General features: G+C 42.9%; 1 protein-coding gene across 3 annotated transcripts in view; it reads left to right on the top strand.

Annotated features, from left to right (window-relative positions):
- LOC117453520 (protocadherin-1-like) overlaps window positions 1-25,000 on the top strand; it is a 222,814-nt gene that overhangs the window by 8,484 nt on the left and 189,330 nt on the right. For all 3 annotated transcript variants that reach the window (XM_034092342.2, XM_034092344.2, XM_034092343.2), the window contains exons 2-3: window positions 9,494-10,325; window positions 16,849-19,032. In XM_034092342.2, the coding sequence (XP_033948233.1) occupies window positions 9,516-10,325; window positions 16,849-19,032 (2,994 nt within the window). In that variant the 5' untranslated portion in view covers window positions 9,494-9,515. The remainder of the gene's footprint in view (window positions 1-9,493; window positions 10,326-16,848; window positions 19,033-25,000) is intronic.

The following is a 25,000-nucleotide window of genomic DNA, read 5'->3' as shown; positions in this document are numbered from 1 at the left end:
ACAGGTCAGTGTCGTGGACCACGGGTTTTATATACATGTACACAAAGTGGTTGTTTATCATAGTTTCTATTGAGGTGTCTTTCTGACTACATAATCGCCTGCCATAGGAATCCGTCGCTGTGACTTTAAATACAGCATGCCCTCAAACTAACTGACTAAGTGGGTTTAACATGAATTTCTAGTTATGAAGGTTGTTTATTTTGCGCACGCAGAGTTTAGATAATAATAATTTGAGTTGGGATTTCTATTCGTCACGTGTTTAAATCCAGAAGTCTGGTACGTTCAAAAGTTGTGTTTGGGATCTAACGAGGCTTTACAGTTTGACTAGTCTTTGAGCAGAGAGGAACTTTCTTGCATCTGTCCATCAATCAGATTCTTTAATGTTGGTATTTCATGTATACATAGCTTTAAAGTATATTTCACAGTATTCATCGAAGTATTACAATCAACATTGAACTGTTGGGTGGAGTGTGTTGTTTCGGTGCAGACAGGTTGTAAACAAATCATTACAATACTTTTGGGGGGATTGACATTTGAGTCTTTTCAAATGGGTATTCTGTTTTTAACAAGTTTGACATGTATCACAAAAAGCGGTTGTGAGTGTGTTATTTAAGAGCTTTGTGGAAATACATTTAATGAGAATTGTAGACGTATTAATGCTAATATTAGTATCAAGTAAGAAGCTGTATCCTTTTGGGGTATTTTTATAGCAATTTGGTAAAAGTCTGCGAATGATTAAAGCATGTTTTGGAGTTGTGTCGAACAGATTCACCAAATCAGGGAATTGTGTGTAGAAATACAAATTGTCGACGTCGTTATGACAACACTAGTATCAGTATTCCATTAAAGCTCTACTTCACCACTCTTTCGTGGTGAAATGTGGGGTTTATTGTAGTTTCTAAGTTATGTATATGTCACATAAATGAAGATGTGTCTTTAGTTAAACATATTCAGAAATATTACATTTGACTTTGCATTAAAACGGCAGGATGTTGGCTTCACAGCGGCAGCAGAGAAGAGATGTGTTGTAATGCACAGTAGTTATACCTCGGGATGCAGGTGGCGCATTAACATTGGAAGCCCACTCTGAATATCAATAGTGAACACACACACACACACACACACACACACACACACACACACACACACACACACACACACAGGGGGTGGTCGCAGGGCCATTGAGCTGCATTGTAATGTACAGATGACTATCTCTCTCTCACTCACTTCCTATTGTGGCTCTTTGTCTCTCGCCCGACCATCGGCGTTGAACCGCCACACACTTGCTGCCTGGCTCCTTACACATGGAAATGTCACTGTCCTTATCAAGTCTTTGTACTGCAAAAAACACACACATATAGAAACTGCTTCCAGCTGCTTGACGGCTAGACCCCTGTGTTACCACACACACACACACACACACACACACACACACACACACACACACACACACACACACACACACACACACACTGGTGAGAAAGTTTGAGACTGTGGGAAAACGGACGAGCCGGACGATCCCTAATTCCCCCGAGGAGGCAACACACACACACACACACACACACACACACACACACACACACACACACACACACACACACACATGTGAACAAACAGGTCAACAGGACTTCACTTTGATTCTGTTTTTACTCTTCCCGTGACATTCGACCCGCTCCCAAGCTGCTCTCAGAGCCGTCGCTCCGGTTCCACTTGGTACCGTTTACATTACAGACGCATCCTTCACATGTCTCCTGTCAGTCTGAGCTCACAGCAGCGAGGTCGGGTTACACGGGGGTTCTGTGGAGGATGTCAAAGTTATCAAGAGCTGTAAATGGAATTTTCGAAAATAATGATCCATTTAAATTAGTTCAAGATCTTTGGAAAGTGTCATATTGGGGGGCGGGACTAACAATAGGTCATTTGGACATAAGTCAAACTGGAGAATCAACGTGGTGCTCTTAACATTGTTTGAGGTTTTTAACTCGACTAAGTATTGATTGATTAATGAGATATTGAAGCGTAATGTCTTTGGCCCGTTAAGTATCAAAATATCTCCATTAACATTATATTACCATATATTTTTTCTTTTAATGTTTATTTTATTAGCTTTTCTTTTTAATGACTGATTTTAAATGCCATTTTCTGAGTGTCTTTCATTTTCTGTAAAGCACTTTGAATTGCCTCGTGTTGAAAAGTGCGGTGTAAATAAACTTGCCTCGCCTTTAAACGTCTGGACAGATTTCTATTAAAAACACACTTTCGCTCTTCATCGAATCGGCAAGTTTCCAAGAAGAGCGAATACACTTTCTTTGGTTTCTATTGAGCTGAATTCTAAACAATATGTCACTCTTAAAGTTTAAGGGCGTCGGAAGTGTTTCGACATCATGAATGATGTTGGTGGTAACCTTAAGGAGGGTTTTAACACGGTTTTGGAAAGTATCGATTATCCAAGTATCGGAAAATAAGCTTCTTTCTTTCCTCACGTTGCGTATATTCTGGTTTCTATTGACCTGCAGGTGAAACACAGGTTATTCATTAGTCAGTTTATTGAACATGTCAGAAACAAAAAGATACAACAATAATATATAGGTCAGGACTCCCTGGAAGAAGAGATCTTGTATCTCAATGGGACATTCCTGGATAAATAAAGGATAAATAAAAAAAAATATATATATAGATATTCTCTTTTTTTCCTTTTTTTTTTTCACTCAAATTAATAATTATAACAAAGTACAAAAAACAAATAATAACAACAAACAAACAATAATAATTCTCAGATAGTCTCTGTCATGTTCAACAGGGGCAAGAAGAAGCTTAAAAAACTTTTCTGGTCCCCCCCCCCCTCGAGCTTATATGTTTCTTATAAATAAAACATTAGGTCATCAGCGACACGTTTGTCTTGTTAATTTGTTTGCTTTTTTACAGAACAATCAAATAAATTACTTTTACAGGAAATAACAACACATGGGATTTTCATATATATTTACAGGTCCTGTTCATAACCATTAATGATTTGGCTGCTAAATACTTTCAGTTTAGACTTGTACAAAAGTTCGCTTTGAATCAAACTCTGCGTCCAGGAAACAAGCTGTGGGGTCAGGTCAGATACTTTACCGAGGTTTAAAACACGATTGTCGAGAATCCAAGTACCGAAAGTTGGTATTAGATGTTTTTCCGTAGCTGTTATAAAACAAAATGATTATATGAGATATAACTCACCGAGGAAATACACAAATGGTATTACTGTAAACCGGAACATTAGTTTTGTTCAGACACACTCCCTGTTGTTCGGGACATTGTTGGCCGTCTGGTCGTCGGCCAGTAAACCCTGTTGTTCCACTCCCGTTGCCACAGCAACGTGTGAAAATGCCGCGGGTCGGAGGTCAGAGGTCGCTGATTAGTGGGTATTTGGCAGCTCTGCGGAAAAATGTGCTAAAAGAAACACACAAATACATTTACACTGTTGCACACACACACACACACACACACACACACACACACACACACACACACACACACACACACACACACATGGGTATTCACACTGGCAATCACAACAACCCCCACACACACCTAAACACACTAATTCCCATTTAAACAGGGGTCATTAGACATACGTGTGTGTTCTGGTGTGTGTGTGTGTGTGTGTGTGTGTGTGTGTGTGTGTGTGTGTGTGTGTGTGTGTGTGTGTGTGTGTGTGTGTGTGTGTGTGTGTGTGTGTGTGTGTGTGTGTGTGTGTGTGTGTGTGTGTGTGTGTGTGTGTGTGTGTGTGTGTGTGTGTGTGTGTGTCACAGCAGGGGAGCAAACAAGAAAATAACAACTGGACTAAAGCAACAACACACCAAACATGTGCTGCCTTTAGCCTCTGAACTTCTTGACAATGTGTTTAGCTTATTTCTCTCTCTTTCTCTTAACGTTAAAAACTGGATATCTTTTTTTGAACATTGGAAGATGAATACCACTCGTTTATGAACTCTTTTATTGGAATATTGCAATTTTCTGAAACAGCAGTAGAAATGTTTTGGATCAGTATGTAGTGTCTCTACTTTAAAGAGTCCTCTCCTGCTGATGTTCAGGTGTATATCAGTCTGTAGTGTCTCTACTTTAAAGAGTCCTCTCCTGCTGATGTTCAGGTGTATATCAGCATGTAGTGTCTCTACTTTAAAGAGTTCTCTCCTGCTGATGTCCAGGTGTATATCAGTATGTAGTGTCTCTACTTTAAAGAGTCCTCTCCTGCTGATGTTCAGGTGTATATCAGTATGTAGTGCCTCTACTTTAAAGAGTCCTCTCCTGCTGATGTTCAGGTGTATATCAGTATGTAGTGTCTCTACTTTAAAGAGTCCTCTCCTGCTGATGTTCAGGTGTATATCAGTATGTAGTGTCTCTACTTTAAAGAGTCCTCTCCTGCTGATGTTCAGGTGTATATCAGTATGTAGTGTCTCTACTTTAAAGAGTCCTCTCCTGCTGATGTTCAGGTGTATATCAGTATGTAGTGTCTCTACTTTAAAGAGTCCTCTCCTGCTGATGTTCAGGTGTATATCAGTATGTAGTGTCTCTACTTTAAAGAGTCCTCTCCTGCTGATGTTCAGGTGTATATCAGTAGGTAGTGTCTCTACTTTAAAGAGTCCTCTCCTGCTGATGTTCAGGTGTATATCAGTATGTAGTGTCTCTACTTTAAAGAGTCCTCTCCTGCTGATGTTCAGGTGCATATCAGTATGTAGTGTCTCTACTTTAAAGAGTCCTCTCCTGCTGATGTTCAGGTGCATATCAGTATGTAGTGTCTCTACTTTAAAGAGTCCCCTCCTGCTGATGTTCAGGTGTATATCAGTATGTAGTGTCTCTACTTTAAAGAGTCCTCTCCTGCTGATGTTCAGGTGTATATCAGTATGTAGTGTCTCTACTTTAAAGAGTCCTCTCCTGCTGGTGTTCAGGTGTATATCAGTATGTAGTGTCTCTACTTTAAAGAGTCCTCTCCTGCTGATGTTCAGGTGTATATCAGTATGTAGTGTCTCTACTTTAAAGAGTCCTCTCCTGCTGATGTTCAGGTGTATATCAGTATGTAGTGTCTCTACTTTAAAGAGTCCTCTCCTGCTGATGTTCAGGTGTATATCAGTATGTAGTGTCTCTACTTTAAAGAGTCCTCTCCTGCTGATGTTCAGGTGTATATCAGTATGTAGTGTCTCTACTTTAAAGAGTCCTCTCCTGTTGATGTTCAGGTGTATATCAGTATGTAGTGTCTCTACTTTAAAGAGTCCTCTCCTGCTGATGTTCAGGTGTATATAAGCATGTAGTGTCTCTACTTTAAAGAGTCCTCTCCTGCTGATGTTCAGGTGTATATCAGAATGTAGTGTCTCTACTTTAAAGAGTCCTCTCCTGCTGATGTTCAGGTGTATATCAGTATGTAGTGTCTCTATTTTAAAGAGTCCTCTCCTGCTGGTGTTCAGGTGTATATCAGTATGTAGTGTCTCTACTTTAAAGAGTCCTCTCCTGCTGATGTTCAGGTGTATATCAGTATGTAGTGTCTCTACTTTAAAGAGTCCTCTCCTGCTGATGTTCAGGTGTATATCAGTATGTAGTGTCTCTACTTTAAAGAGTCCTCTCCTGCTGATGTTCAGGTGTATATCAGTATGTAGTGTCTCTACTTTAAAGAGTCCTCTCCTGCTGATGTTCAGGTGTATATCAGTATGTTGTGTCTCTACTTTAAATAGTCCTCTCCTGCTGATTCGCAGGTGTGTATCAGTATGTCGTGTCTCTACTTTAAAGAGTCCTCTCCTGCTGATTTTCAGGTGTGTATCAGTATGTAGTGTCTCTACTTTAAAGAGTCCTCTGCTGCTGATGTCCAGGTGTATATCAGTATGTAGTGTATCTACTTTAAAGAGTCCTCTCCTGCTGATGTTCAGGTGTATATCAGTATGTAGTGTATCTACTTTAAAGAGTCCTCTCCTGCTGATGTTCAGGTGTATATCAGTGTGTAGTGTCTCTACTTTAAAGAGTCCTCTCCTGCTGATGTTCAGGTGTATATCAGTATGTAGTGAGTCTACTTTAAAGAGTCATCTCCTGCTGATGGTCAGGTGTATATCAGTATGTAGTGTCTCTACTTTAAAGAGTCCTCTCCTGCTGATGTTCAGGTGTATATCAGTATGTAGTGTCTCTACTTTAAAGAGTCCTCTCCTGCTGATGTTCAGGTGTATATCAGTATGTAGTGTCTCTACTTTAAAGAGTCCTCTCCTGCTGATGTTCAGGTGTATATCAGTATGTAGTGTCTCTACTTTAAAGAGTCCTTTCATGTGATTGGTCAACCACCTAGAGTTGTCCCGCCCCTTAGCCTATCATGTACGATGTGTTGGAGCGCTGGCCAATAGGGACCTGAGTGTGAAACAAAGGCATTTCAGGAAGGGAACTCATGTCACCCTTTAATTTTGTATACATTAATAAACATGACACAATTACATATTTTTATATTGCGCAGGTCTCGACCGTACTTTGTGTAAAATCAGTCTTTTAAGAAGCTTTAACGCGACTCTATACACACATGTACCACATGTTATCTGTACAAAGTCGCACACTACTCGAACACAGGATGGTGCTTCATGTCTGAAGGGTCGTTTGGAGTTCAAATAACTTTATTGAGAAGTCTCTATGCTGGTGTTGTGAAGCCTCTGAAGGAGTTAATTTTATTTCACTGAATGAATCTGTGCAAGGCCCTCTCACACAGCGGGAGACTCAACAGGCTCACAATACAACACACACACACACACACACACACACACACACACACACACACACACACACAGTGTTAACAGCGCTACAGTGGTTTTAGGTGGAAGAGGATGACTTCCTGCTTCCTGTTCAGCATTCTAGTGTGTGTGTGTGTGTGTGTGTGTGTGTGTGTGTGTGTGTGTGTGTGTGTGTGTGTGTGTGTGTGTGTGTGTGTGTGTGTGTGTGTGTGTGTGTGTGTGTGTGTGTGTGTGTGTGTGTGTGTGTGTGTGTGTGTGTGTGTGTGTGTGTGTGTGTGTGTGTGTGTGTGTGTGTGTGTGTTCCTCCAAATGAAGGACGTGAGCAGAACAAAAAAAGCGCTCTCCAGATTAACCTGGCCGACCCGCAGCCGAGAAACTCCTCCATCACGAAACACTGAGTGTGTGTCTGAGAGGAATTGCTGCCAAGAAAAAATGTGCAGAGGGCGAGGAAAGAATAGAAAAGGGAAGAAAGAGTTTATATCTGAAAAAATAACATTGTGTACACCAGACAGCAGGTGAAAAGTGTGTGTGTGTGTGTGTGTGTGTGTGTGCGCGTGTGTGTGTGTGTGCATTCAGCTTTGATGACAGCCGCATAAAGAATATCTGAATTGATGGCTTTATCTCTTATACATTTATAAATTAAGTGTCATGCCTTACATTGAGTTTGTAGCGAAGATGAGTTCTTATACTTTACTCAAAATGAAATTTAAAGTTATACATTAGGTTTAACAGGCAACAAGAACGTGCTTAAGACTACTGATTTCTCGTATATCAACAATAATAAACGGTAATTAACAATTAACAATCTTAAAGTCTAAACAGGTGACCTTTCAAGACCTTAAATGCTGTGAGGTAAAAATAAGACAAAAACATTTCCTTATTGCAATTTCCGCACTTTTAATTATTACACGTACATGTCGTGCTGATGGTAAATAGCTTCTAGTCTGATCTGGTTTATCCACACTCTGGTTTCATACGAAGCACTTATAAGTCGGCTCTGAAGCAGCCACACACACATTAGTCTGATGAGTCAGTTGATCTACTCCCATAAAGCCTGCGGGCGAAGCACTGCTGACCCGCGTTACCGTGCACTGGGTCACGTAACTCTAAAACACACAGAGCTGAATGTCGACTGTCGGCTAATATTAGGGACATAAGTATTGAAGTATTATGTTTGATGAAGATCCAACTCTTCCTCGACCCCGTCTGACGAGCTTCATTCGTCCAATGCAGTGTTTAAAATGTACTTTCCTTCCAAATCAAGCCATCAGGTTTTAGAGGGTTTCCCCGTCCTCTGTGGATCGCTTTCTTTCAGTATCGCCAACGTAATCAGGTCTTCTTAAAGCAACCGTACTACCGCCTGAATAGGTCTGTTTCGTAGCTCGTCCGGGGTCGTTAATGTTTGATTTGTATCTAATTTAGTCGAGATTATTGACGTATTAATTAACTATCTCATCCTCTTCTAAAGTGGGCATGGTAAGCAGGTTCGTTCTGCGCAAGAGAACCATGACATGTAATTAAAAAAACGAGTACAAAGTTAGTAAGTAAACCTTATCGGTTTCTTTTACAGATGAATTCGGAAAAGGCTGTAATGTAAAGCGAACACAACCGCTTTTATCTGTACATAAAGTCTTTGTACATAGGAAAACACAAATATGCTCAAAAAGGGGGCTTTTATGCACAAAAAAACCCAAAAGCGAGTTAGTGGACGTTATCTTGGATCTTGGTTTTTGCATTATAGCATTCCATTTCATTCAGCCGGGGCTTATGGCCAAAGCACCTCGACTCTGATTGAGGTTGTTTGTTCACCGTTGTTCCACGGGGAAGTGCTGACAGGTTAAACCGATTTCAAACACTTTTGTGATGCTGAAAGCTAGAGAATAATTTGTTTCGTCCTCCTAGTTCTTGGAGTTCTAAGACGTTCTCATCTTTCATGAAGTCTCAAAGACTTCGAGGTGTACCGTTCTTTCTGCAACTCATCAGTATTTTTTTGGAAGTGTCGCCGTTGGCGCGGCAGTGCTCGGTTTGTCTTCCTGTCAGAGCGGTGGACTGGCAGCACGAGGAAGTCATCAGTCAGAGCCGCTCAGCTGCTTTCTGCACACCGCACGCAGCCAATCACAAGACGACACGGCCGGAAACTTCCTCACACAAACATCCCTAAAAAAATAACAAATAACAGCCTTGAGAGATTAATTGAACAGTCTTTTAGTGAGATACATCAGACATCTGACACATTTTGTTTATTTTCTGGCGTTTGGACGATTACAGACCACGCCTAAAAGTACATTAATCATTTCTTTTTTGCTTTGTTTGGTTGATTTGGTTGCCGTTTTTCAGTGGTATCTTAGTCACCAATAATGTATCAAATATGTGGAACATGTTGAAGTCAGTATGAAGTCTCCATCAGACAGAAAAGAATAGGCTGAGACAGTCTGTCAAAGTCCAGTGTGTTAGTCAGGGTTTGTTTCTGTGCTGAGCCCCTAATCATAACACCTGTGTGAGCCCAGAGATCAAAGGTTTCAATCGGCCCAGCAACACCATGGCAACCAACTGCAGCACTGAGTGCCATTAAGAAGGCATTGAGGATCATATCTGACAATTTTGCCACCTGTCCAAAAACTGTGGCTCTTATCAAAAGATGACATTATTGTTAATTTGGCATTAAGTTAAAGCAATGATTTAAGAACTACTCCATCCTACCAAACAGGAAGTCAAGGGTGTTGTCGCTCATCTGTTTCTTTCTCTGTCTCTTTCAGATCGGTGCTGTTGAGTGGAGACATGGCGGCGTTGAGGCGGGAAGTTCTGCTCTTCTTTTCGGTCGTCCTGCTGGTTTCCTGCGGCGCCTCGCCCACCGACATCCTGTACCGAGTTCCTGAAGAGCAGCCGCCCAACACGCTGATCGGCAGCCTGGCGTCGGACCAGGGTCTTCCCGACACCGGACACCTTTACAAACTGGAAGTGGGATCGCCGTACCTACGAGTGGACGGAAAATCCGGCGACATCTACACCACCGAGATCCCCATCGACCGCGAGACGTTGAAGGACTGCCGCAACCTGTTCGAAGGAGACAAATGCTTCCTGGAGTTCGAGGTGTCGATCACAGATATGGTGAACGGTCTCGGAGCGGGACCACGGCTGATCGAGGGGCGCATCGAGGTTCTGGACATCAACGATAACACGCCGCAGTTCTCCTCGCCCATCCTCACCCTCTCCATCCCCGAGAACACACACATCGGCGCCCTCTTCTCCATCCCCATGGCCACCGATAGAGACTCTGGACACAACGGGGTAGCGGAGTATACTCTGACCACCGGACCGGACGCAGACCAGCTCTTCAGCCTTCAGGTGGCTTTGGATTCGGATGAGAAGTTACCACAGCTGGTGGTCATGGGTAATCTGGACCGCGAGATCAAGGACTCGTACGACCTGAACATCCGCGTGATTGACGGAGGGAAACCGCCGAGGGCGAGCAGTGCCTTGTTGAGGGTAACCGTCACCGACCAGAACGACAACGCCCCAAAGTTCGAGAGGAGTCACTACGAGGCGGAGCTTCAGGAGAACAGCCCCCAGGGACACTCAGTGCTGCAGGTCAGTCATAATAATACAAAGTCATTTTATATTAGAGCGCTTTTTCAAGTGCTCAAAGCGCTTTACATTACTACACATACTGGACATGGAACAGTCAATACTGTGGACAATACCCACAGTGCACAGATCATATCTCCGTGGTAATAATAATAGATTAGATTTGCATCAAAGTCAACTTTATTGTCAATCTCTCGTGTGTACAGACAAAGAGATCGAAATACCGTTTCCCACACTCCCGAACAGAGTTGGGTGTAACGCGTTACTGTAATAATATTACTTTTGTCGGTAGGAGTAGTGTAACGCGCTACTTTTATAATCCAGTAATCACACTACAGTTACTAACATTGCCCCGACACGCGTTACTTCGTTACTTTCTAAAATCAGTCATAATCAAACCTCAACAAACACCTGCAAAGAACACATGCTAGGTGAAGCTAACGCACATAGCTGTTGTTTATTTATATCACACACACACACACACACACACACACACACACACGTAGTTCTTCTTCTCTGTTTTCCGGTTGTTGCTTGTTTTGAATGACGAATACACACTACCGCCACCTGCTGGTAAGGAGAGTTATTGCCACTCACGCATGCGCAGTTCGTACGTGCTCGGCTGAAGTCTTTGCGGTGTCTGGTTCCAGTGCAACACATGGCCAACACGCAGGAGAACACGCCGACGCAACAGCGTGAGCAGAGATAGACTGCGCAACATATACAGATAGCAGGAGACAGAGGACAGCCACGGTCAGATAGCAGGAGACAGAGGACAGCCACGGTCAGATAGCAGGAGACAGAGGACAGCCACGGTCAGATAGCAGGAGACAGAGGACAGCCACGGTCAGATAGCAGGAGACAGAGGACAGCCACGGTCAGATAGGAGGAGACAGAGGACAGCCACGGTCAGATAGCAGGAGACAGAGGACAGCCACGGTCAGATAGCAGGAGACAGAGGACAGCCACGGTCAGATAGGAGGAGACAGAGGACAGCCACGGTCAAATAGCAGGAGACAGAGGACAGCCACGGTCAGATAGGAAAACATTCAGGATCTGGATCAGTCTTATGCGACAATGGAAACTGAACTAAAGAGAACATTTGAAACTTTAGCAGTCTGCGTGATCTGCCTGCAGGGAGGGGCGGGCCGGCCCTGCGAGTAAAGTAACGAGTAAAGTAACGAATTACTTTATGTAGAGAGTAACGAAGTAGTGTAATATATTACTTTTTTTTAAAGTAATATGTAATATGTAATATATTACTTTTTTTTAGTAACGACCCCATCTCTGCTCCCGAATACAACAAATACTAATATATGTATACAAATATGTATATCCAATCCTATATACACACAATCAACAGACACATTTATACATATGCACACATTAAGACATAAGTAAAAGCAGAACAATCCATATATACAAAATAACAGTCACTTCAATATCTTTGGGATAGCGCCTGACCCAAGGACAAAGAAAGACAAACTGTGATGGTGTGATATCTTTCATTTGCAATTCATTTAAATAGCAAAAAACGATGACAACATTTCAACTTTTCATTTGAAGCAGGGCGAAACCGAACTATTGATCGAGCACTTGGCAAAAGCCATTTAATAAGCAGAACCAGACTCTACACACACAAGTGAAATCTGTGTATAGTTTATTCAGAAGTCTGACTCCTCTCTCACACCTCAACGTGAGAGAAAGTCCTGTTTGTCATTGAATGAACCATGTCCTTTCGTATTATCTGAACGACAGCAACACAAACGTTTATTTTGATAAATTGATTGACATTTAACATCAGTCAATAACAACTCTGATAAAGGATATTTATCAGGCCAAAATGTCAAACATTGTCAGCTTCTTAAATGTCAGTTTCTCTCCATTTATTTGATTATATAATCATTTCAAATTGAATAGTGTAGGACTTCGGATTGTCTGTCGGATAAAACAAGACATTTCGAGACATCGGAAATTCCATATCGACCTAATGGTTGAGTGATTAAACAGAACACATAACATGGTCAACATAATGTTTCTTGCAGCCTGTATCAAAGGTGGTTGGAGTTCGTTAAAGCGTTGCCAGGTTCGGTTCCAGACCAGTGGTTCAGATCATTCAGATAACACCAGACTTGTGAGGGGAGACTCGAAACAGGTTGTGGTACAACTCAGTTTGAGGGTCGATGTACATCTGCTGCGTTTAATGTGTTGTTTAATCGTTTACCTCTCATGTTCGTTTAAATCCTTGATCTAGAAAAAAGAAACACCAACATCTAAAAGGTGAACGGTCCATTACTTAAAGAAAACGCATTACAGGAGACCCAACGAAAGCCAACATCGCCTTCATTAAAAGTACACATATCGCCAGGTTTTATAGTATTTGGAAGCAATTGAGAAAAGGTAATTGCACAACTCAACAGACATAGATATTTGTAGACACATGAACTCAATTTAAAATGTATTTTATTTATTCATTCATTTATTTAACCGGGACATTAATGAACATTTCTGTAAACGTGCCAAGAGGCTGTTTTTCATTTGTAGTCCCTGGACAGATTTTAAAAGTCCACCTAAAACACATTTCATTTTAAACAAGTAAATACAATACATTTAAAACATGCAACAGACATTACTGGGATACTTAAATAAAACAATTTAAAATACAGAACATTAAAGGCACGTCCAGCTGGGAAGAGACCAAGGGGTGGACCTAGGACCAGGTGGAGGGACTATATCTCTTCTGGCCTGGGAGCGCCTTGGGACCCCCCAGTCAGAGCTGGTTGATGTCGCCAGGGAAAAGGAAGTTTGGGGCTCTCTGCTGGAACTGCTACCCCCGAGACCCGACCACGGATAAGCGGGAGAAGATGGATGGATGGATGGAACATTAAAACAAAACAAAAGAACATGTTAAAACACAGGCAGTGGATTCTTCATAGATATTCCAACTGTTAAGCTTCGAAAGCGGCCATATTATGCTTTTTGTGGTATTCCCTTTCCTCTAGTGTAAACATGTACGTGTGCTTGTAAATGGTTTGCAAACACTAAAGCTCAAAGGCACGAAATACAAATATGAACCTGAACATGTGTCGTTTTCTATCTTTACACTCTGGATAAATCTGTCCCTCTTCGTGGCACAGACGGTTCCTGTCGTGCAAACATTACAGAGGAGCCTTTTGGCCCTGTTGGCGATAACACGTCTCGCTGCAGGACAACACTGCACATAATGCGCTGTTCAATTATCCGTACAGACAGATGGCGCGTTGGAGGTGAAGCGGGGCGTGGGACCTCTGTGTGTAGTCACATATTAACCACTGATTCAACTTCACCTTTGAGCCCGTGGTGGACGTGATGTCGCTCGGGTTTGGCTTCGTTGAACAAACCCTCCTCTCTGTATCCTCTTCACTTCCCCTTCGCTCCCCCGGCTTGCAGCGAGCCGTGCATGACTTAATCTGAGTCAGTCATGAGATTATCCACGGGGCTTATTGGTATTATTGCCGGATGTGGCTCGGTGCATTTCAGAGAGGAGCAGAATTCATTTCACTTAACGTGCGTTTTGTGTGAGGCTTCGGAGGCACGGGGGCGACTGACGACCCGGCAAGACCCGCTTAAAGTGTCCAATGGCCACACACCCTGCTTTTTGACCCGCGTTTTTACATATTTGAGCATGCTTCCTTTAAAAAACCAAGCTGTCAGGTGCTAGAGGGATTTACTTCCTTCCAGGTGTCACTTTATATCAGTAAAATACAATGGCCGACAGAAGCAAATGCCCAACAATGGCCTAAAACATCTTTACTCAATTCCACTTACATGCTTTTTGTGTTCAGTTAATCTTTCAGTCACACCTCATGTTCTTCTGTGGCCTACATCGCCATGTAGGTCTTTGACAGAGTAATGAGAAACGTCTGTAATGTAAATCTGCTTTAAGTGCTTTGAGATTTGTGTCAAAAAGGTTCATTAAGGGGACTTTTATTGACTGAAAATCATAACAGTTCTTTGGCGGATAATTAAATATCCCCGGGCAAATTGTTTCTCCAGTATTGTTGTTCTTTTTAGATGAAGGATCTCATCACATCTAAAGCTTATTACGGATAAAAGAATAAATGAGAATATCAAGAAAGTCGTCTGAACACTAACAGCAAAATAAAACGATTAAGATAATTACAAATATTTCTGGCACACCCAGCTGATTAATCAATGGACGATAAGCTTCCCAAAACTGTGACATTGAAATTCATTTGAGTAAATAAAGATATTAACTGCGATGGATTATATTTCAGCAGTCCTTTTCAAGTCTAAACTGATTCCTACGTCCTCCTTTAAGATAAGATAAGATAAGATAAGATGGACCTTTATTAATCCCCGTTGGGAAATTCATAGTTTATCAGCAACTGGGTAAGATTGAAAAACAGGACAGCACAGATTAATACAATTAAGGATTAAAATGAACATATACATATTTGGTCATGTGTACATATTATTTACATGTGTGTGTGAAACTGTGTATTTTATGTCCAGTAATTGTGTCGGATGGTATAAATCAATAGATGAATATGCGATGTATTCAGCGGACAGGAGAGGTTAAGTGTTGCAAAGCGAGCAGAGACTTTGGCCGGCTCATGTGTGAACCAGTGCGCCCGCTGGTTAATTGTTAACTGGGAGATAAACGCTGTGTATCTGCTGTTCGTCTGCCTTGGAGAGCGGCCAGCCTCATCACAGCAGCTCAACTGTTCGATACACAATTTTCCGAAGCTGTCAATAATTCACCGCGGTTTGGTGATGTGTGCTGCTTAAAGCCACACTGGGGGAAAGGAAATCAATGGGCGGGAGAAATTATAATTTCACTTTCATGCTTTCTTTAACCTTAACCTCTCTGACTTGGATCAGTGGTTTCCACGGTCACCCCGGGTAACGGTGACGGTCTGTCACAGTCTGTGATCCTGAGCCGAGAGGAAACCAGATATTTATTATGTGGCGGTATCAACCAGAGTCAGTGCTGAAAAGAAAACCCCCTTGCAGATTCTGTTGGCTGCGTTCACCTTTTAGCGCTCTGATTTGCTAAAACGTTCGATAAATGTTCACTTGTGATTTTTCCCCCACATGGACAATGTCATATTCTGCCCTTCATTAAAAGCGTCATGGTGTTAAATGTTAAAACCATTCACCATTATGGCTGCAGTATCACACCGATAATAAATACTCTAGATTTTAACATTCGTAGCATTTAATTCCCCCAGAATATAGCTTGACATTCAAATATTTGTGTAACTCAAAATGATTATTTGACCTTTTGCGTTTTATGGGAAGATTATCTATTCTCCTACCTGTACACTCAGAATGAAGATACAGCCAGCCGCTTGTTAGCTTAGCTTAGCTTAGCATAAAGACTTCGAACAGGGGAAAACAGCTCTCTTAAAAGGCAACCTATCAAAATAAATCATAATATATATTTGTTTGTATTATTGTTGTCATATTTTGTAGTCTTTGGACTCAGCAGGCTAGTTGTTTCCCCCTCTTTACATCTTGCTTGATATGTATTTATATTACAGACACCAGAGTGGTCTTAATTTTGTATTTCAAAAAACACCATGGCATCTCAGGTTGATCTCAGTGTCCTTTGTCCAAACAACTCAATGTTGTCTCTAAATATGTTCTAATTATACAGATGTCTTTAAAACAAACCATTGTTATGAGATTATTTGCTGATTGCGAGCTTTGCTCAGACCCAGTTATGCGTAAAAAGGAATAATGGCCTTAAAGTTTAAAAACACTAACTCACATGACTTTAAGTCCCATGAAAATGCTGACGGAGCTGCACCTGGGACATTTACATCAGCTGTTCAACATCTACTTCATTTGAAAACTACACAGCGACCATTTCTTAACAGCAGCAATGGCATTGAATGAATGCAATTAAAAAGCGTTAGATGTGTGGATAGAAAAGGTGTCCTAATGAGCACATCCTAAGTGATGTTCTGCTGACTGATCGTCCCTCCTAATTAAGTAATTACCTCCATTTACTTTGGGTTTGGGCGTACGAGGCCGGATCATGTCCGATGTTGGTCCATTCTCTGTGTCCTAATGGCCCCGAGGAGCCAGGGCTTCTCTGATAATGAGAGGAACATTAACATTCACTCATCTGCCCATTAGATGCCAATGATCCGCTGCACGGCCGTTAGTTGTTGTTGTGTGGGTGTGTGCGCGAAGCTAGGATCGTCCATTATGTTTCACAAAGAACAAAAGGCTTTGTGGTGATGCATTAGTTACGGTGGTGGCTCTTGGAAAGTCAAAATCTAAATAATCATTCATTTGTAACTGAAGATATAATGGGAAACAAAGGCTGCCAGTTACTTCTTATGAATCGATCCAAGATTAAAACAACCCTCTGGGCGCTTATTGCAAATGTGTATGAGTTCAATACAGAAGATTTCCTGTCAGTAATGGAAACCAAATCAAATCAAACACATGGCTATTTTGGGGTTCTTGTGGTACCGTGTCAGAAGCTAAACCTCTTCTTGTGTCCTTGCAGGTCAGAGCAAACGATGCAGACACCGGAACCAACGGCGAGATTGACTACAGCCTCCATCAGGCATCCGAGGCAGTCCAGAGGCTTCTGCGGATTGACCGGTCTACGGGCGTCATCTACGTCAAGGGGCTGGTGGACCGCGAGGAGGAAAGCTTCCTCAAGTTCTTTGTGTTCGCCAAAGATCGCGGGCCCAACTCCAAGAGCTCCAAAGTCCTGGTGATCATCAACGTCAGGGACCAGAACGACAACTCCCCTGCCATCGAGATCCGCGGTATCGGTTTGGTGACGCACCACAACGGGGTGGCCAACATCTCTGAGGACATGCCCATCGGCACGCCCGTGGCGTTGGTCCAGGTGTCGGACCGCGACGAGGGGGAAAATGCAGTGGTGACGTGCGTGGTTGCCGGTGATGTCCCCTTTCAGCTCCGACCTGCAAGCGAGTCCTCCAACGACCGGAAGAGGAAGTACTTCCTGCAGACAACTACCTTGCTGGATTATGAGAATATCAAGGATTACAGGATTGAAATTGTCGCCGTGGATTCTGGAAACCCTGCCCTGTCCAGCACCAACTCCCTCAAAGTACAGGTCACAGACATTAATGACAACACGCCGACCTTTTCCCCTTCACGAGTCGAGGTGGACTTTGCAGAGGGCAACCAGCCAGGCGACAAGGTGCTGGTCATCACGGCGGCAGATGCAGACAGCGGCTCTAACGAAGAGCTGGTCTACAGCATCATCGACCTCCATGCCACCAGGCTCTTTGAAATGCAACCCACCTCCGGAGAGATCCGCGTGAAGAACATGCTGGATCGGGAAGAGACGGAGCAGTATGAGTTTCGAGTGGCGGCAGCTGACAAGGGCATTCCTAGCAAAACTGGCACTGCTATCGTGGTGATTAATGTTCTGGACCGCAATGACAATGACCCAAAGTTCATGCTAAGCGGCTACAGCTTCTCCGTCATTGAGAACATGCTGCCACTGAACCCTGTCGGTGTTGTGACCGTCACTGATGCAGACAAGGGTGAGAACGCCCGGGTGAGGCTGTATGTGGAACCGGACAATGGTAAATTCATCATCCAGAACGGCACGGGAACCATCCTGTCCAGCATATCCTTCGACCATGAGAAGGAGAGCACCTACTCCTTCCGGCTGAAGGCTGTGGATGCCGGTGACCCGCCTCGATCCTCCTATGTCGGGGTGACAATCAACGTCCTGGACGAGAACGACAATGCGCCCTACGTCACCAAACCAGCTAACTCCTCCTACAAGTACATGTCACCCGTCACCCCGCTTGACACCCGTGTGGAGGTAGTAGAGGCTGAAGACATTGACTCCGGACCCAATGCTGAGCTAGTCTACACCATCACAGGCGGCAACCCGTACGACCTGTTCTACATCTCGCCCAACAGCGGAGAGATAACGCTGGTGGAGGAGTTCACCGGCAAACACAACGGGCTTCACCGCCTGGTGGTGAAAGTCAGCGATAAAGGCAAACCTCCTCGCCACACCACCGCCTTAGTCCACGTTTTCGTCAATGACACCAAGTCCAATGTGTCCCTCATCGAGGCACTCGTTGGACACAGTCTCTACACCCCTCTGGACAGGGACATTGCCGGAGATCCCAACTACGCCCTCGCTCAGCGCAGCAACATCCTGTATGGCAGCCTCGCGGGTATTGCTGGTGTGATTATGGTCATTGTCGCGGTGGTGGTCATCAGACACCGACTGCAGAAGGACACTAAGAGTGGCTACCAGGCCGGCAAGAAGGAGAGCAAGGACCTTTACGCTCCCAAGCAAGGCCCCAAAAATGGCAAAGGGAAGAAGAGCAAAAAGGGAAAAGCTCCCAAACCGGCGAAGCCAGTGGAGGAGGAGGAGGAGGCCAGCCTGCAGAAAGGCCTCAAGTTCAACCTCATCAACGAAAATGTAAACGATAGTCCCAGAATCCACTTGCCCCTTAACTACCCACCGGGAAGCCCCGATCTGGGACGTCACTACCGCTCTAACTCCCCTCTACCCTCCATCATGCTGCAGCCCCAGTCGCCCTCCGCCTCCAAGAAGCACCAGGCTGTTCAGGACCTCCCCGCCACCAACACCTTCGTGGGAACGGGCGACAACACCTCAACAGGCTCCGACCAATATTCGGATTACAGCTACAAGGCCAACCCCCCCAAATACAGCAGCAAACAGGTAGGAGACTACGCAAACACGTACCAAAGGGACATCTATTGGACCAACCGGGTGTGGTAGTCACGCTGGGACTTATTTTGCAAAGCCGATATTCTTCCACCAAAGCTGCACTGATTCCCCTGCACAGCACCCACTTCCAAACGGCTGTTTTCTCTTTTATTTTTTGGTTTGGTTTGGATGTGTTCACCATTTTCTGTTCTGTTCTTTTGTTTTTTGGACATCACACTATTCACACCATGAAATATTGCATAAGGGATAGACCAAATATGGGTATACCAATATTTATCTGCTGTTATTCGGAGACCGTAATCCCCCAAAATGAACTCTGACGATCCAGAACATGCTTGAGGGTTAATGATATACTGTATGTTTGTGTTGATTTATTTTGCTGTGGTTGATTTTCTACAATTACACGATATTGAATTATAAGTTCATGAAATGTTACAAGCATTACAAAGCCAGTAAAACAAAATAAAGATAAAACAAGGGCATACTTTTGATATATGAAGATGTCAATTATGGTTCATTTTTGATATCCTATATGGGTCTATCCTGAACTTCTGTGTTTTCCTTTTGTTTCATTTGTGTTCAGTTCCACCTTGTTCCACTATGCGTTAAATGAAGGATGTTATGAGTGGTTATCCACAAGTGTTTTGACTGCGACCATTGAGACGTTCACTCTGACATCCTCATGAAGTCTGAATGTGTTTTTTTTTCTTTCTGGAGGGCTGATCCTGGGTTTTAAAGCTGCTCCCGGATCAGCTTGTTGGAGTGTGACAAAGAAGCGTGACTGTGAATTCCTGAGTTTTTATTTTGTTTGGTGGTACCCACTGCCATTGTTTCTTGGCCAGGAACTACACTGGCTTATAGGCGCACTTTAGAGTGTTTCCATCCAGTTCAGACCAATGTAAGTAATTTCAGCTCGGTCAGGGGGCCAGGCAGTGAAGACAAGAAGAAAGGGAATAAAAGAGGAAGGAGGGAGGGTTGTTAAAAAGCCTATACAGTATGAAGGAAAAGGTACACTAAGACTAAATACAACCACGTGCTAACCTCCGCACCTCCTGTCAGGTCAGCCGACTTTTAATTTTGCCGTGTTCCCAATCACTGGGGTTTAAAAAGTCAATTGTTTGCACAGATTAATGGCAGGTCATTTTCCAGGCGCCCGCTTTCGCCTTCTTTTACCCAGAGTGCCTTGCTCTATTCTATTTAATGTAAAAATGGGTGGGGGGGGGGCCATTAACGGCGTGATGGTGACGAGCTTTCACGCCACATCGGCTGTTTTATCTAAAATGTCACATGCACTGTGAAGACCGTGGAGACAATCACATTAAAGATGTTCATGCTGTAAATATATATGTTGAAATGTTGCTTTTGTTTTGTACTTTCATCTGCTGTTTTTGTTGCAACATTATCGTGTGTGTCCAGTGTGTGTGTGTGTGCTTAACAAGGACATTTCATTGTTCTCCCTGCTTTCTAAAGACTTTCTGTTCACCTGTACCAAAGACTCACACACTAACACACACACACACACACCTGCATATTGACTGTCATCACCAACGCATATATATGGAGCAGACTGTTTCCTTGTTCGGCTGGTGTTAGCAGCCTGCTAGCGCTCATGCTAGGTTAATATTTAACCTGCGAACACCTGAGCTGGCACTTCAGATTTAAAGACACACGGCCTCATATCGACCCCATCACACACAATTGTGTACTCTTCTCTGGGGAAAGACATGTACAGTGTTTTTTTGTTGTGTTTTTTACCGTTAAAAGCAGATTCTATTTCAATAAACATGTTGCTTAAATGTTTTCTAAAAAGTGGCGCTTTCTCTCTCTCTGCATTCATTGGGTGGTTAAAGTGGGCGGGGTTACAAACAGGAAGTGGGAAGAGGTACGGTATTCCATTTTCATATCCATTCCTCACATGGAGAGGCAGTGTATGTTAACACACACAGGATGCATATTGTAAGTCCATTTATATTTAAAATCTTTCTCAATGAACAAACTTTATTGACAGATTTAAAGCAGACGGTGGACAGGAAGAAATGGATGGACCTACAGCAAAACAAAACATCACAATAAGCTAATACACAGCTAATTAGGTAAAAGCAAATACTGTATTATGTAGACATGTAGAACATCAACTACTCCATTTATCAATCTACAGAAAACTATTGATTGATTATGGCATTGTTTTCATGCAATATAAAAAACTTTTTAATTTTAAAAGTGAATATCTTTGCGATTTGGTCTGAGAAAAAGTGGACTTTGAGGAAGTAAGATGGACATTGGACCAACTTTTATGACATGTTTTGATTATTGTTATTTATATACATGGTCTAAAAGGCTTTCAAGGATTCAAGGATTGATAGTTAGATCACCAATATGATAAGAGGGATGCAAATGGTGCTAGGAAGTGCATTGAATAAATAATGGGAAGTAACTTTATACAGTGGATGATTTACACGCAACTATTGATAGATACGATTAAGGAGGTTATTGATCCAGCGCAGGGAATGTCAAGCGATGAGGCTTCAAGAGCAGATGCATAGGCACGTATCCAAACTGACTTTACCTTAGCCATACGACAGATTGTATACAGAGGTTATACGGTATGTTTACACTCACATTAGTCATTGGAAATGGACTTTGACTTACATGCTGTTATTCAGAGATTGGCATTCCTAAATGTCACAATCAGAAATGTTATTCATGTGTATGCAGTGACTGTGTTTTTCCTATAAATATGGATAATATTTGTCTATAGCTGCTGCATATTTACCTTGTCACCACAGCTGGAGCTGCTCGCGATTCATTCAGAGTATACATGGAGATGTTTAGAGGATGTTTCATGATAAAAAAACAGTTAAAAACTGTAGAGTACTGTTGTGCTGCTCCGAGGACCAGAGGGAATGTTAGCTTCAGTAAAATAACACATAAGTAAGTACTCGCCTCAACTACATTCATATATATATATTTATATAAATGTATATAATAATATAACAAAGATCTAGTAGATTTTAGGCATTTTATTCCAGAAAAGTTACTAAAGTAATACAGTTACTACAAGAACGGTACTGTATCAATTTCCTTTGTATTGGTTTATTCTTTCATAAAAATATTGTATGAATGCAAATAAATGAATAAAGTAAAAATGAATACAAATAAAGTAAAAATAGATAAAACAAAATAAAAATAGATAAAACAAAATAATAAGAACATTGAGAAAATATTCATTACAGTCCACATGAACCATTGTGTCTGTCACTTTAAGTCCACAGCTGCCTACCTGTTGGCATGTCGCCTTCACAAACACACACACACACACACACATACACATGCTTTTGGACCTTGTACATGCAGCGAGCGGCACACAAAAGACCAACAGATCAAAACTAGCCGAGGTCAAATATCACTCAGAAACAGTTATTAGCTGTGAAGAGGGTCAAAGGTCAATGAGGACACACACACACACACACACACACACCCCGCTCTTCTGGAGTCCACATTAACATTCGGGCGGCATCCTTCCTGCTTTTAACGCTGACCAACTCGGCTGTCTCTATGGTAACACAACGACCTGTGTGTGTGTGTGTGTGTGTGTGTGTGTGTGTGTGTGTGTGTGTGTGTGTGTGTGTGTGTGTGTGTGTGTGTGTGTGTGTGTGTGTGTGTGTGTGTGTGTGTGTGTGTGTGTGTGTGTGTGTGTGTGTGTGTGTGTGTGTGTGTGTGTGTGCTGACTCATAGTACTGACCAGCCTCCCTCCTCTCCATCTCCCCCCTCCAATCCAACACAAGCCCTCCTTCTTTGGAAAGCTTTGCCCTTTGAATGAAGAGACGAGCGTGTGTGTGTGTGTGTGTGTGTGTGTGTGTGTGTGTGTGTGTGTGTGTGTGTGTGTGTGTGTGTGTGTGTGTGTGTGTGTGTGTGTGTGTGTGTGTGTGTGCGTGCGTGCGTGTGTGTGTGTGTGTGTGTAGCCTGCCATTCAGTTTATATAAGCTCTGCGCTCTCTCCCACACACTCACTGTGATAGAAAGTTCAAAGTGTTTAGCTTTTTTCTCGTGTTATTAAAGGGCGATTTGGAAATGTATAGCCTTGAAATTCATATTTATAGGACATAAACTGGTATCAATGGGAATATACCGATAAAGGGATCATACCAACAGCAGGGTGTTGTAGAAAATAGCCCATTCTGACCTCTTACTGTTGCAGAACTACTTTGTTGTAGAGCAGCGTATCACTACGTCTGCTATTTTCCATGTAAACAATCAGATAACGGTTTAAAATGTTATTATTAGTCCCATTATTAAATTTCAAACCTTGAAGTTCAGATATGTTGGATATACAGTGGCATTGATGGGGATATATTGATGAGTGGATGACATGAAGCTGTTAACACCAGTAACAGGATTAAAACATGTCTCAGAACTACTTTGTTGTAGACCAGCGTATCCCTACGCCGGCCTCTCGTATCACGGCGCCTATCTGAGGAGAACAGGAGGCAGCAGCCTGTTTGCACAAACACCACTTCTTCCAAATCTGCATTTTCCCCCTCTGTTGTAATGTTCTTGAGTTTGATTAATAATATCTGTTGCGAACAACCAGAAAAACAATGTGAGTGTTTTGTTCTTCAAGTCAACAACCAAGCTGCACAAAAGGCTTGTTCGTGAGGCTCAGATGTAAACATTTCAGTAGGTTTTAAACAAATCCACCGGCAGGAAACATGGACGTATGATTCATGATATCATCTGGTAGTGGTTCTGCTCAGCTGGATAATCAACACATATTAACACCACAGCATCAGGATCACGTGACTTCTGGGGAGTGTACTACGAAGCAGGATGTTCGCTTGGCCGGCTAACTTCAGGGAAAACTCCGGCTTTCCGGTCCTACGAAGCTGGTTCTCTTTTTAGCAGGCTAGATCTCCATGGTAATTTATGCTTAGCGGCTAACCAGGGGCCTATACTACGAAGCTGGTTCAACCTAACCTGGATATGTTTGAGTTAGCCGGTTGGCTTAATCCAAAACATACGCGCTCTCGCTAAACGGTCCTACGACGCTGGTTATCAAGTGGATCGCTCAAGCCAGCCGTGTCCTATCTAGGTAGGTGCGCGTTCACATGAGAGGGGTGGTATTTGGAGCATTCGACCAATCACAAACATGGAGAAGCGTACTGACAGCGCAGCGTCATACTTCCTGAATGAAAAGTCAACTATATTATTAGACATATGAAGAAGTTAAACTTTAAACATCCATGACTTAAACACTTGATCAGGATCAAAGCCTCAGAGCTGCACCTGCAAGGTGAACACAGCTGGTAACAGAAAAAGTGTTGGAATGCGTCCATTAACAGGTTTATGATATCACTGCCCGTCTAAAACACGATCTGACTTCAATTACATTTGTCTCGAGTGTTTCGTCAACTTATGTGTTGCTTAAAATAATACTTCTGCATACAGTATGTGACGCTGTGAGTGTTGCACGGCCAGATACGGCTCAGCTGACTCAGATCAGGAGATATGTGATACATTATGAAGTGATGTGCCGCAGACTGTACTTAATGTACTCTGATCCGGTTACTTATGTTGTGGCCGATATTTAAGTAAGCTTTCTTAACGCTAATGTTATAATAGTCAGATTGCTCTGAAGATGGAGGTGATATTCTATTAATGTTCACGTTCACACAGTCGGTGATTTTTGCCGGCCGTCTTTCCTGCGACGGCAGTTTTTCTGTATTTCCTTTCTCCTGTAATATGACTTGATCGCTTTAAACTCCGCACACTGAGCTCTGATTGGTCAGCAGGCGGTGCTTTCACTGAGTTGAGCTCTTAAGGCCCTGACACACCAAGCAGTCACCAGAGGACTAGCCGACGCTGAAGTCGGCTGTTGCCTGGCCGTGTTCTCCTGCGTTTTGGCCATGTGTCGCACGGGAACACACCGCACCGACTTCAGTGCGTGAGTGGCAATAACTCTC

Source organism: Pseudochaenichthys georgianus, chromosome 10, assembly GCF_902827115.2.
Source record: "Pseudochaenichthys georgianus chromosome 10, fPseGeo1.2, whole genome shotgun sequence".
Lineage (NCBI taxonomy): Eukaryota > Metazoa > Chordata > Actinopteri > Perciformes > Channichthyidae > Pseudochaenichthys > Pseudochaenichthys georgianus.
Note: the sequence above shows the minus strand (reverse complement) of the source record. Positions and strands in the feature narration are given on the sequence as shown.